This window comes from Kryptolebias marmoratus, linkage group LG4 (assembly GCF_001649575.2).
Source record: "Kryptolebias marmoratus isolate JLee-2015 linkage group LG4, ASM164957v2, whole genome shotgun sequence".
In the NCBI taxonomy this organism is placed as follows: Eukaryota; Metazoa; Chordata; class Actinopteri; order Cyprinodontiformes; family Rivulidae; genus Kryptolebias; species Kryptolebias marmoratus.
The window spans coordinates 2642788-2657452 of NC_051433.1; the positions used below are offsets into that span (position 1 = coordinate 2642788).

A 14665-nucleotide genomic window follows, 5' to 3' on the forward strand; every position below is an offset into this window, starting at 1 on the left:
GAACCGCTCCAGTGAGAGCTGTAGATCACGGTCCGATGAAGCCAGTAGGACCACATCATCTGCAAAAAGCAGAGATGCGATCCTAAGGCCACCAAAACGGATCCCCTCAACACCTTGGCTGCGCCTAGAAATTCTGTCCATAAATGTTATGAACAGAAAAAGCAGGTTTCTAATCTGAACAAATCTGTTACCTGAGCTCAATGAGAACCGTCTGCAGCTCAGCTGAGTGGGCGGCTGTGAGAGTTCACGTGCCGGTGAGCATTGTTGTCATAACTCTTTACCCCGAGCCAGCACTAATTGCAAATTTCCTCCCGTTTTAAACAGAGATCAGTTCCACATTATTCGGATTTTCCACTCATTTACAAAAAAATCTGACTCATCCAGACCTGAGCCTGTCTTAAAAAGTTGCTTTCAGAGAGCAGGAATTCAGTTTTTTATCTCTTCATTGTCACCTGAAATTTAACCCTCTCAGGCTCAAATTAAGTTTTAGTAACAGGAAAAATCTGATATTTGGAGAAATTATCATCTGAGTAAAATAAGGCTCATAAAATATGAATGTGGAGTAATTAGGTATATGCAATTCGCTGTTGCAAATCTGCAACGTCTGCCTTGAGAGGGTTAAATTAAATGATGTGGAGACAGGAGGAGCTTAATACCACTAAGTTCAGGTTAATTCAGCTTTAACCTTAAAGAAGAACTCGTTTTTGTCTGATTTGTCCCTTCAAAGCCTTACAGAAACATCAGTTCTTATTAATCCTGTTTTAACCTGTTTGGGAAACAGAAAAGGTCTGTTTGGACAGCTTTATTTTATTTATTATTTTATTCCAAAACACTCACCTCTCAGGGATGAATGGAATCCATTTCTGCAGAAAGACAACTGTTCTCCTGACAGAAAACAGAAAAGCAAACCAGAGTAAACACAGAAACACGGCCGTCTTCACAGTTTCATTGAGGCTCTGCTTGTCTGATCCGATTCTCCCACTGCTGCGGAAAACAAACTTTCTTCTTTCTTCTCTTATTTGCATTTTTAGTTGTTAGTTTTGGTAATTCTGTCTAAAGCTCGGCTCATAACCAACACATGCCGAGTCCTGACAGCAATCTGCATCACGCCGAACGATGCCAGACTGAAAGACCTTTTCCTGCAGGAGAAGATTTCAGACCAGCGATAAAAGGAAATAAGCTCTGGCTGCAGTTTGTCGTAGCGATGAAGACCACAGATTCAAGCCCAGCTGAAGGATTCTGATACCTGATGAGATGTGGTCACTTGTTTGTTAAAAAAAACATTAATAAATGTGTGGAATTATAAAAAGAAATGGGGCTTTTGTCATTTAGCTTCAGTGTGATGAAGATTAAGAAGTTCTGAGGAAGTCAAACTGTTTAAAAATGACTTTTAGCTGCATTTAAACCCCCTGTGGAGAATAAGTGGATCTAAAGATCACATGAAGTGGCAAACACACCATGTGGTCGTGACCATCGTCCTGCTGGTGCTCTCCCTCCTCCTCCTCCTCTTCATCGGCGTCACTGTTCTGCCTCTGCTCCCCCTCCTCGTCCTCCAGCTCCGAACTGGACTCCTCCCCTTCCTGCCACGCCTCCTCGCTCTGACACTCCTCTGCTTTGATCAGATCTGCATCGCCACACACGGAGACGCAGAAAAAGACCCAAAACATGACATAAACGGGTCACGGGCGCAGCTGCAGAAACAGCTGGAGCTCACAGACCAAACAGCCCGAAGATGAACGGCGAGGAAAATCAGCTTCGACCTAAAAGGTTTAAACTGATGCACCATGACGTCCATCTGAGTTTCTGTTAGTCGTGTTTTAAGCAGTTTGAGACAAATTTCAGATCTCTGGGATCAAAAATATTCCTTTTTTTTACTGCAAATCTTATTTTAAATTGGCTTTAATTGAGCCCTGGGGAAAAGAAAATACAAGATTTAGAATTTAGGGCTCAGTCCACAGAAAGGAAAGTATCTGGCGCCGCCTATGGACAGGAAGGAGAACTGCACCTCCATGTGCTGCCATTCTCAGGTCAGGAGTCACATCAGGAGGATAAAATCATATTTCCTGTTTTGGTGGATTTCTGAAACCACAGAAACCGGAAACAAGCTCAGAGCTGCAGCTGAAACAGCGTCACACCTGAACTTTTCCTTCCTGTTTCTGTAGTTCTTATTTTTCAGTAAAACAGACAGAGCAGAGTGGTTTGATGTTTACAGTAAAATCAACCTTTTTCCCTCCTGAATGAATCTGTTGTTTCAGCTCATACAAAAGGTTGTGACTTTAGACGCTGACAGTAAGATCTCAAGTTTGCTTCATCGCTTTCTTCTTTAGTTTGTTTCTGCTTTTTGTTCTGACGGAGCTGTGCAGTAAGCTGCAGCTGCAGATAAATGATGTTAAACAGACACTAAGTGCAGTAAAACCTGACAGCAGACGCTCTTTAATGAGCTGGGACTAAAAACAGATGCGTTTGCTTTAACTTCCCTTAATGAGTCTGATTTTAGGAGCTTGTGAGTGGGTGGATGACCTGTGGGGGGGACGAGGGGGTCCTCTGTGATCTGCTCCAGTCTTCCCAGCAGAGCCTCGATGTTAGTTTTGATCTGAGTCAGTTCTGATTTGATGGCCTGCAGCTCGGTGCTTCTTACTGCTGCTGAGGAGAAAAAGAGACATTTAACAAACTGCAGATTACCCTGCTGTAAAGGAACAATGCACCATTCAAAACGAATTACTGTGAATGCATAAAAAAGTAGACACAGAAAACAAATTCTGTTTAAAATTAACAACCAATCTGGGACTCTGTTCACCCGAATCTGATTGATCTGACATGACCTGCAGTGTAAAAACAGCCATCATGGTGCTTTTTATGATTCCTCTGACAGCTGGGAGGAGAAATATAAAAGCTTAACTCTTCTTTTATCTAAAAAAAAAACAAAAAACGAGTGATATTGAACAAAAAAAATTGCCACGTTGCATTTTTAAACCATTTGAGCTGCAGGTTCTGACATAAAAGCTGCTGAACGAAACGAAAAAGGAAGTCGAAAACAAAAACACAGCAGCTGAAAAGGTCAAAGTCAAATGTGAGAGGTTTGACGGGGCATCAGCTTCTTCCCTAACATCCAGGATCTGAACACGATTCGAACTGAATGTTTAATGAGTAAAATGCAAAAAGGAAGTGACAACAGAAGCCCTGATGTTTGAACTCTTCATCGACGTGTAAACACAGGACCGGAGAGGAAGATGAGGAGGGTCAGAGGGTTGAGATGGAGACAGATAAGAGTGATTTCTTCTCCTGCCATGCAGAGAGACGTTTCTCTGAGATCCAGCAGAAAATTAAACATCTCTGACACGTTTACAGCAAGGGAAACAAACACAAAGTGCAGCTTTTTACAAACTCTGAGAAGTAAAACGTGTCCAAAAAAAATGGTCTTCATTTATATGTTCACTCAGGAAGCTTTATTATTTCAAAATAAAGGTATTTATTACAGCCCTCCATCCTTCAATTTAAAAAAAAAAAACATTTTTGTCCTTTGTCCTAAAAAATAAGAATATTGTTCCATTTCATAGTGGAATAAATTAGTTTTTTTTTTACATTTAGTATTTATATATAACGTAGGTTTTGCAGCTCTGGATAAATTTTATTTCATGGGGATAAAAAGGGCAGAAGTGGCTCTTTAGGTCGTAAAGGTTTCAGAGGAAGAACATTTGCACTGATTTAATCCTGATCAGGGCTGATGGAGACACCGTAATCAGAAGCCACATTTCTCTGGAAACACGTCACTTACGTCTCTTTTTAGTGCCGTTGGTGGCGGGGAGGACGGAGGCGAGCACCTTGACTGGCAGCGGTTTGACCCGTCGCACCAGAGGAAGCGCCACCCGCGGGCGTTTCACTGGAACCACCCGAGGGACCGGAGACACTCGGCCACGAAACTCAAACAACCTAACAGGAGACAGAGACGGGCAGAGGAGGGGGGGACAGGAAGCACTTACAGAACTTACAACATTTAAAGCACATTTCTACACAATAAAGAGTTGCATTGTGCATTTTTGCAAAGAAAATTGAAGAATTAACTTAAGAATAATGACACAATAATGAAAACTAACCAGATAAATTCCCTAAAACCACCCTCCTCCTCCTCCTCCAATCATTGTCCAGTTTTTAGGATGTGAGAACCTCAGCTGGTCATCACTGGTTTGTTGAGCTCTGTATCTTTGTAAAGATGTAGCTGCAGATCTGAGAGTCAAAGTCCTGCTTGAAGCTGCAGCTTCTTCCCGTTTCAAACCGTAACACCTGGGAGGAAATTCACCTGAACTCGTCTGAACATCAGCAGTTCTCACAGGAAGTCACGGCACCTCATCAGTCGGTGCCGTGCAGAAACAGAACCAGTGAAAACTCTTTTGCTCAGCTGTAAAATGATTGTTTTGCTTTTGCATTTTATGTATTATGGATTTATTTAAGTATAACGCTGGAACATTAGGAATGTCTGAAGGACTTGTGAACTTTCTCGTCTTTTTGGTAAAACATGAAACTGTCCGACTGTCAGTTTCTCAGGAAGACTCGCTCTGTGTGGGAGTCAGATAAATCAGCGTTTCATGCACCACTGATCATTTGTTCTCGCTCCAAAACACAAAACTATGTGTAAATAAATGAACAGTGAATGATTACCAGAGTTTAGCTGCACAACGTGACTAAAAGGTCGGATTTTATTTCTGTAAATGTAAGTTGTTTGAAGCTTTTACCCACTTGTGCAGACATGAACTACCTCTTTAAACCAGCAGTTTGGAGGGTTTTTCTGGAAAGACTGGCCTCCTGTTGTAGCTATTTATTCCTCCTGAATATAAAGACACATCTGTCTGTGCACGGCGTTATCTGATCCGACTTCAAACACGTCTCCAAATTACCCGTCCATCTATTCTTTTCATCTTGTTCTGCATTTGGATGATTTGACCAATGCCTCTTATTTCTAATGATAAATAACAATAATAATAAGCATCTTACCTGTTTTACACAGACTGTTCTTTATTTTTGTGTTAAATAAAACATTTACAACCAAATCAGATCCATCGGCAAGGAGTTAGGAATATATTTGTTTTATAATAAAACTTAATTAAATACATCACCGAACACCTAAAAGCCATTTTCAAGCTCTGATTATATTTGCTGCATAATTTAAATCCTTAATAAAAATAAAAAAACACAATAAAGAAGCGTTGGGAGCAGTTTGTGGCTCCGGTAATCCTTCAGGTCCCACTCAACGCGTCCCTGAAGGCATTTAATGTTTGTTTTCCTCCTCCTCAGGTTAGATATCAGATTACTGGTGAGGACCAGACAGATGCTCTGACTAAACATTCATCCTCCTGAGAAATAAGCCCCTCTATAAAAGTTCTGTTCACAAATACATCCCTCGGGGTAACAAGTAGGAGGCTCGGCACACAGCCCTGAGGACAGCCAATACTCGGGTTTAGGGTTCGAGAAAGGGCGGATTTAAACTCTGTTCGCTGCTAAAGCTGTTGGTTAAATAATGAGCTGAGTTAGCATCAGCATCTAATGGTATAACCAGCAGTTAAAAGTACTAGAGTGACTATTTCCAACTCAAAGAACAGCTGCTTCCTGCAGACTTAGGTCCATTTCTTCCAGTTATTCTATCTTTCAGGTTAAAATCTCTCCTTGTGAAAATGGAAACCCCTTTAAGAAGCAGATAGGAGTCAGAGTCCTGGTATTAAAACAGGGTTTAAATGTGAGTGGACATATTTTAGTGACTGTCTGCAGATTTGATAAATGTAGTAAGACTTTAAACACTCGTCTCTGGAGTTAACACTCGTAAAACTTTGTTTGTTTAGATTTAGTTTGAATTGCTCTGCATCATGAAGAGGCGCGTGGGATACCATCCTCCCTCTTACCTGTCGTAGAAGTCTTCTCTGTAGTAATCATAGTCAAACTCGTAGCCACTGGAGGAAAAAACACAACAGATCTGTGAGACTGCACAAAAAACAGAAGTGTTACAACTCAGACATGTTTAAAATAACACATAAGAACAAAAATGGGGCAAAACAAGACAAATCTTCCAAAAAAAAAACAACAAAGAACCTGGTAAAAAAACAGAAATCCTCAATAATGACATGTTAGCATTAACTGAAACACTGAGATCTGATATTAGGCTGTTTAAATGGATGCATATTATTGCAAAGGACATTTAAGAACAGCAGGTAGGTTTTAAAAAATATTACAAAACCTCAAATGAAGGAGAAAGGTGCAGGAGGTGTTTCTGCATTTCTGGTCCAAATAATGAGTCATACCACTGCGTTTTAAAGAACAAAGGGTACAGCAGAGGTAAAGACCTGAGCGGATCAAGCGCACATGGCTTTTATAAGTCCTGAAGTACAAAAAAAGAACAATGTGTTCAAACTTAATCAAAGGTTAGAGTCAGCCCTGAAGTCTGAGCGGCTAAAAGTGCCACAGTTAACACGATTAAGACCTCAAACCAAATAAAAATAAAGTTACAGTAAATCTGCTGCTGAAATAAAAACTTTTAAATACTCCTCTAATAGTTGGACTGCTTTAGGCAACAGCTAAATGTGATAATTCTTTAAAAATTGTTGTTGAAACTCTTCTTTTTAATCTAAAAGTCTTGTATAAACTTTACCTGAGCTGGTATTCAGTGGAAGTAGTTGTTAAGATTTAAAGATCTGAATCCCACACAGATGTTTGTGTTTGTTTGTTTGGAGATCAGTGAGATAATTTTGATCTTTTATGAAACATTTTTCCTGCATCTTTCAGTAAAATCAGCTGTAAGAAAAGAGTCTGAATCAGGCCTTGAACAGAAGGCGTTTTTAACACAACGCAGTTTTTTATAACAGCAGAAATAAAACTCCTGACGTTCTGTTAAGGCTTTAATTTCGGCTTTAAAAGCCTTTTTGAATCTACCTGTACAGAGAAGCAGCCGATCGTTTCAAGCCTTTGGGTCTTTTTGGCCTCGGGTCTCCTGCCATGTTGATATCTGGGAAAAAGACCCAAAAAAAGCAGAAAAAATTAGTGAAATTTCACCAAAATAAGCAGAACCAGCATCCCAGTGGATCCTCCAACTCATGTTTTAATCTTCAATGTGTTAAAACTGCAAATAAAGACATTTAATCTTAAGTTTTAAGGCAGAGAAAAGAACAATTTAACAAACTGTTAATAAGTAATTTGGCATGTTTTCTTGTGATTTCCAGTAGAGGGAGCTGTTGAGCCTTTGGAAAACATTTTAAGTTCTAACTCTCAGTAGAGTCAGAGAGGTGGCCGACACTTTCAGCTCATCATACGAGGCAACAACAACAACAACAACAACAACAACAACAACAACAACAACAACAACACTTCATACGAATCAATGTGAGCCCTGCAGACCAGATGGCAGAAATCTACCTTTGTGGACAGAAACTTCAGGTATGACTCCTGCTGGTTCAGATCAAACTCAAACACAAGGGGGCCAAAATTAAAAATTCGGTCCGAGCCGGGGTTCAATCTCGATCAATATTTATTGAAAAAATACATAAATTAACCCTGGCTTTAGATGTAATATGTCAAATCCTTCACATAGAAATAATAATTACCTCCTCCTTGTGACAGATTATACAGAACTTAAAACAAACATAATTTAATGAACAAAGAAGAACAGATCAAACTTAAAGAGAGACATAATTTCTTATGCTTTCTTATTAATTTTTCTCCATAATAATAGGAATCTGATCGTGCAGCTGCTAACATTTAACTCTGAAAGTAGAAGAAAATGCAGAAAAAGTGGTTATACATTAAATCAGACTCGCTGTTGCTCTGACGGGAGTCTGATCGGTCCCATTTAACGCTCTTTGTTGGTCCTTCCACGTCAGAAAATCAAAGATTACTGAGAAATTAAAGCTTTTTTATTGGCTCAAAAAGATTTCCCTAAACAGGCTCAGTTTTTTACAGAAAAAAGAGAAGCAGCAGTGAGTTGATCTGTCTGAAACTGGAGGGTCAGATCTAATAAAAGTTAGATTTTATTTTGGCGGGACAGAGAAAATGTGGGCCTTGACTTTGACACACATGGTGTAGACGTGTCTGGTGTTTCTGAAGCGACGGGTCAGGGTGCGTCTGCTATGATGGAGTCGAAATCCTCGACTTTATCGACATTCGTTAAATTCGCACACTTGTAGAAATCGTTTTTAACGAAGGCGAAGGAGGGCGATCATGTTTTTGCTTGTGTTTATGTGCGTGTGTGTGTCTGTTTGCTGCTAAAATATCTCATGAATCACAGGAAAGATTTGAATGAAACTTTCAGGAAGTAATCCCTGATGAACCTTTGGAGCCAATGCAGACGTGGTTCTAGCTCAGTCAGTTTCACAGATATTGAGGTAAAATCTGGGGTGGTAGTAGCTGAGAGTCATTCAGAGCATGCACATCTCCCAATCCTGCAGGAGATCACACATTAAAATAAGATGATCTTTGCATTAAACTCTGGCTTTAAAAGGCGGTGGGCGATATGCATTCCTTTGAATGATGCTAGTCCTTTAATCCAGTCAAAGTTCTTATAATTTAAAACCAAACTTAGCCCTAAAATGTGACATTTTGAAATAAGCTGCGAGAACAATACAAAAGATGAATGTTAGATGATAAATAAAAGCAGAGAAACGAAACAGAACAGATGGAAGAACAAAGACTGGCAGGGAGTTTTCAGCAGTTTCAGAATAAAGATTTAAGCCTTTAAACTTCTGCAGCTAGGTGTAAAAAACAAACACACAATTATGAGATGCATTGGTTTACATGGAGACAAACAGTCAAAATGCATCCCATCGAAGCAAAACTTATTGACCTGTTGTGTTTCTGACCCGAAGGAAGGAGGTGGAAGTGCAGAAAGTCCACCTGCTGCTCCGTGAGCCTGCAGGGTGGTGCTATTTATAGGACCTGACTGCAGCGCACACACAAAAATACTTTATTGACTCCTGCAACGCCTCCTCGAGCAGCAAGGCTGGTTAATCTGCTAAAAACGTCTCATTCTTCTTCTCTCATCTGACGTCCTGATCGTCAAGCAATCAGGACTATCGGTGCGTTAATTCCCATCATGTTCATGTGTGCACATTTACAGCGGGCCGCTCCAACCTGCTGCGAAGTTAAACACCGCTGGAAGCCATACTAACCGTCTGAAAGTACTGATTTACTGCAGGTTTTACCAGAACAAGCTCTTAAATGTACATTTTTGCAATAAATTCTCTTTAATTGCATTAACATTACCAACATTAAGAGCGTCGATTTGTCTTGGGAATGACATATACAAGTCCTGCACAGTGGTCAGAGGGATTTTAAGCCATTCTTCTTGCAGGATAGTGGCCAGGTCACTACGTGATGCTGGTGGAGGAAAACGTTTCCTGACTCGCTCCTCAGAAACACCCCAAAGTGGCTCAATAATATTTAGATCTGGTGACTGTGCAGGCCATGGGAGATGTTCAACTTCACTTTCATGCTCATCAACCCCATGCTTCACTCTGGGCATGCAACAGTCTGGGTGGTACGCTTCTTTGGGGCTTCTCCACACCGTAAAGGTGGACTCATCAGAGAACAATACATGTTTAATATTGTCCACAGGCCAAGATTTGCGCTCCTTGCACCGTTGAAACCGACATTGGCATTGGCACGAGTGACCAAAGGTTTGGCTATAGCAGCCCGGCCGTGTATATTGACCCTGTGGAGCTCCCGACGGACAGTTCTGGTGGAAACAGGAGATTCTGCCGTGATTTGATGTTTTTGGATACAATCCGGGTTAGCACCAGAACATCCCTTTCAGACGTCCACAGTTAATCCTGTTGGATGTGGTTCGTCTCTCTTGGTGGTTTGCTGACATTACCCTGGATACATCACAAAGACTTGCTGTCTTGGTCACAGATGCACCAACAATTTGTCCCCTTTTGAGCTCTGGTATGTCACCTATAATGTTGTGTGCGTTGCAACATTTTGAGCCAAGCTGTGCTCTTACCCTGCTAATTGAACCTTCACACTCTGCTCTTACTGGTGCAGTTAATGAAGATCGGCCACCAGGCTGGTCCAATTTAGCCATGAAACCTCCCACAGTAACATGACAGGTGTTTCAGTTTCATTGTAAATATGATAAATATTTTAAATTAGCAATGAGGGTATTCCTCATTATACTTGTTATGTTTTAAGTTCCTGCAGTGGGTGGCATTATTGCAAAAAAAAAAAAGAAGAAACACACAACACTAGATGCTGAGGCCATTTTTTTTTACGAGGTGGTCGTTTCATCAGTCGTGTGAAAAACACAGCAAAGACGTGGAGAGGAGGGACAAAAACTTTCAACACGAGCGGTTTGAGGAAACGTTTAAAAGAACAACGAGGGTTTAAAGGATTTTCCAACAGCTGCAGAAGAGGATGCTGGGAAAATACGGATCTGAGCGGCTGCCGTCCTCCTCTGATTTTCAAACACATTTTCAAAGTAACTGCAAGAAATATAACAACATTTAGTAGTACTCGGTATTGGCAAGTACTCAAAAATAAGTGCAAATCGAGTACAATTTGGCCTTTTTTTGTTTAAATCTGCCTATCAATCAGTCGTCCCACTTCTGTCCATCAGCTTTAAAATCAATCTTTGAAAAAAACACATCATCTCCACAGAAAGCCCAGAAGTCCACGTCTCTCCTTCCTGACAGCGGCGGATCATTTTATCATTAAATCAGTAATCACATGAAATATTTGCTCTTGCTACAAGCTCCTTACAGTGAAAGAAAGAAAAGAGATAAATTCACATTTCGGCCGAGCTCAGCGGCGTTATCTTCATCGTCTCGCTGTAAAAAGGACGACAGAATCCATTAAACGTGACCCCTCGCCCCTCGAATGTTTCCCTTTCAGCTTCCTCCATCAGGAAGTCACTTCTGGTGACTCTTTGGGCCAGTTTGCAAACCGGCGTGTAGAAATCCTCTCTGAATGAGGCTAAACACAATCCTGCAATGTTTTTAAGGGCAGAGATACGCTTTTAACTTTGCCCACCATCTTTTCCTGTTCTAACCTTTTACACAAAGCCTTTATTTATCTTTAGGTGATATTTACTTTTTAAATGAACAGAACTGAATTAAAAATAAAATAAAAATCTGTGCAGCTTGTTGGCGAAACATTAACCGAACCAGCAGAACCGGCTGCTGAGAGATTTCCTCTTTATTTTTAAGGTTTTATTTGATTAATTCTGTTAAGATTTACCTCCTAAATGTTCCTATTTTGTGCTCTGCAGATGAGATGAAATACAAAATGTTCCTCATCTGCAAATCCACACCATATTTGTCTTTAATTTGTATTTTTTTGTAGCTTTTATAATGTCAGAGCTTTTGTAATATCAACTATAAAACTGTAATTGTGTACGTTTTGTTAAACTATGTTCATCACTTTCTTCAACAATGTGACTTTTGCACATATCTTACATGTTTTCACAATAAAAGTAATTTTTGCAGATTCTGAAACTTATATTTGTCAGGATTTGATGCCCTATAGGGCTTATTGTTTCATGTTTCTTTGTTTCCAGTGTTTAGTTTATTATTCCAGGGTTTTATGTGTTTATTTTAGTTGTTCCTTATGCGATCAGTCGCTCACCATCCACACCTGTTCCCTGTTAGTGATCACTCACCTGTTTCCACCGACTCGTTACCCTCAGTCTTTAAAACCTGCTCATCTTCCTCCACTTCCTGGTTTATTGTTTCACTTCTGTGTGCTGTCTGGTTCCCCTCATATTTGAGCAATCCTAGTTTTAGTTGCTGCCTCGTCGTCAGCCTTTTGTTTTTATTATTTTTTTAATAATAAGGTCTGCACTCTGGGTACTTGTCCAATATTTGCACCTCATATTCCGACTGTAGCACTTATTGAAGGGCAAATGAAGCAATGAAGCTTTCCAACACTTTGCTTTGCAAAAAGCGTCATTCATCGCTCACTAGTGACACCTGCTGGTGAAACTGTAACAGCTTCGTCACTCAGTTGGATCAGACTTTCAAACATTTGTCTGAAAGTTTTCATCAAACTCATGTTTAGTAACAGGAGAATCAATTAAATCATATTTAATTATTAAAATGATTTGTAGCCGTGGTTCCGTTGGGTTTTCTTTTATGTCATGGGCTTATTTGACAATGAAGATATGTTGGACTTTAGTGATTGTTGGGGCAGACTCTGAATACTTTGAGCTTCCTGGAAAAACAGAATTTGTTTAAAATCATCTCTTCCTGGGAGTTCTAGTTCTGGTTTTTAATATTACAAATATGATTTTCCAGGATATGAGAGGTTTTTCTCTTTTTCAACCACTGCTGATGAAAACTGCTCCCAAACCATCATTGCGATTTTATTTTGAAAAACGATACACAAAGTGAAGCAATGACGTGGCAGACGTAACGTGAGGCGTCGTTTGTTGTTGATCACGTGATTTTTGCTCAATATGACACAAGTTCATCGGACACGCCCCCTTTTTACTCGGCACACGCCTCGAACCCTGGCTTCAGATGTCCCATCACTAAACTGTAGCGCTTATTTAATTTGTCTTACTTCCTATTTTAGGGTTAAGTTTGTTTTTCTTTTAGTTTAGTGTCTATTTTAGTTGTGCAAAAGGAACTCGTAAAGTAAAATTCTTTAGTTTAACCTTTTTGTTGTGTTTTTGACAACAAACTGCCGTCTGCTTGATGGTACTTAGGGAAGCTAATATCTCATATTAACCACAGAAAATATCAAAATATAGCTGGACTGTAAATGTGCTGAACAACAGAATGCCTGCTTTATTATAAATTTCCTTCATTTATGTCATGCATATCCTCTGTAGCACCCTCCAAACCCCTAGTTCATGTCACCTTTTTATCAGGTTTCCTTCTGAAAGTCAGGAAGGGATTCAGTATCTGTTTAAAAAAAAACAACCTTTTCTTTGTTCTTCTCATGAATCATCTCAGACCAGTTTATTCTTATCTAAATTAAATGCATTAATCCCATTATTACAACAGAAATACCATATTTAAATTACATTCTTGTTCTGATTTATGGCATAAAAGTGGCAAATTCATTAAAATTGTCTCACAACATAATTGTCTGACAATTCTTTTTATTTTTGTCTCTACATTTCATGAAGAACTGTAACCAAATTTAAAATTTTATCCTTAGAAACTTTAATTACCGACAGCTTTCTGTACCAGCGGTTACATTAATCTGTGTATTTTGCAACAAACATCCTATAAGCTGGATATGAAGAGGTGTCCTTTCTGAAAATCCCTCCTTTCTTCCGCTGCCTGCCGCTCTTTAAATGTCCAGGAATGGGAATTTATTCAAATTAAAGTTTATTAGTTTCCTTAAAATGGTCTGGACGCATCTGAACTGGGATTAAACGAGGCTGGAATTTAATTTGCTTGAATGAAATCAGATTAAATCTGTTTCTGATTTCTGTCTGAAGACGGCGTCATATAAAAATGAATGTGTTTAATACGTTGTTCACAGTGCGGTGTTTCCGCAGCCCTGCAGAGACCGAACATAAACCAGCAGCTTGCTGACAGCTCGCCTCACGCTTTGCTGGGACCCGGGCAGATGGAGGAAAACACTCCAGCAGCTTAAAGGCCCATTCAGCCCAACTCTTATTTCCCTTCGGATGTGATGCTGCACTGTAGTAGAAAGGGAAGAACAAATAGCATTGAAACCTTAAGAAGAAAATAAATGTGAACGTAGTTTCCAAAGGTTTCTGTCGTGACAGCGTATAAAAAGGATGGACTAAAGATTACAGGACTGCAAGGTCAAGATATATGTTTTTGTTTTTTTTACAATTTAATATTTGAATCTGTTGGACAATAATCATTTAGGCCTCCTTCACACTGGATCATGTCCACGATCTTCACAAACTATATGAACCTCCTTTAGTGTGAAGTCATGATGCTGCTAAGCTTTTAGCGCTTACAAAATGCTGTTTTCCCCCTGAGATGCTCTCCTGAACCCTTACCACGTTCAGGCACGACTTCCTCAAACTGCATCAGGATGCAGCTGCGAGCAGCATCTTCTCAGAATTCGTGGCCTCGGCATGAGCTGAGCATTACCAGTCCTGCTTACCATCACTCAGGTGGAGGAACATGACAATCGAACGCCTAACGAGACACAGGAGGAGCAGCCTAACTTGACATCACCGTCAGAGCATCTGACATCCTGAATGGGACTGAGAGGGACTGTAGACTCGCAGAATGAGGTGACGGCGGCGAACATTCAGAAACCAATCAGTTCAGAAATGCAGTTTAATTATGTTTCAAACTATAAGTAACAAGGTAGTTACAGGCTGAAGTATGTTTAGATAGATTTGGGTGTATTTAAAAATACATGAACAACAGACCTGAAGCATAAATCTTATTTAAAATCAACCCAGGACCCCGACACGCAGCTATAAACCACAACTTTACTTCAGAAGTTCTGTGCATGCTCAGAATCGTTGTGAACTTCTCACAGATCATCACCAGGGCCGTAGCTCCCACCGAGGACCCCGAGGTCCGGACCTCAGTGTTTCTCTGCTGTGTATATTATAAAAACATGAATCCAAACAAGGCTTCTGAACGGCGTGGTTCTCTGCGTAGCTCCACCAGTTTCCTGTAGGAGGCGCTGCAACTGTGTGCAGCTGCAGCCAAACTCAATGTCTACGAAGAAGAGCGCAGCTTTGCTACCT

The 14665-nt window shown here is 40.2% G+C and overlaps 1 protein-coding gene across 2 annotated transcripts in view; it reads right to left on the reverse strand.

Moving 5' to 3' along the window:
- The window catches only part of raly (RALY heterogeneous nuclear ribonucleoprotein), a 63167-nt gene that overhangs the window by 3839 nt on the left and 44663 nt on the right, over positions 1-14665 (reverse strand). Inside the window, exons 3-8 of one of the 2 annotated variants that reach the window (XM_037975352.1) lie at positions 6916-6988; positions 5892-5939; positions 3776-3930; positions 2521-2640; positions 1458-1624; positions 838-885 (exon numbers count right to left, since the gene is read on the reverse strand). In XM_037975352.1, the coding sequence (XP_037831280.1) occupies positions 841-885; positions 1458-1624; positions 2521-2640; positions 3776-3930; positions 5892-5939; positions 6916-6988 (608 nt within the window). In that variant the 3' untranslated portion in view covers positions 838-840. Of the gene's footprint in view, positions 1-837; positions 886-1457; positions 1625-2520; positions 2644-3775; positions 3931-5891; positions 5940-6915; positions 6989-14665 lie in introns of both variants that reach the window. The other variant, XM_037975351.1, reaches the window with a different exon arrangement.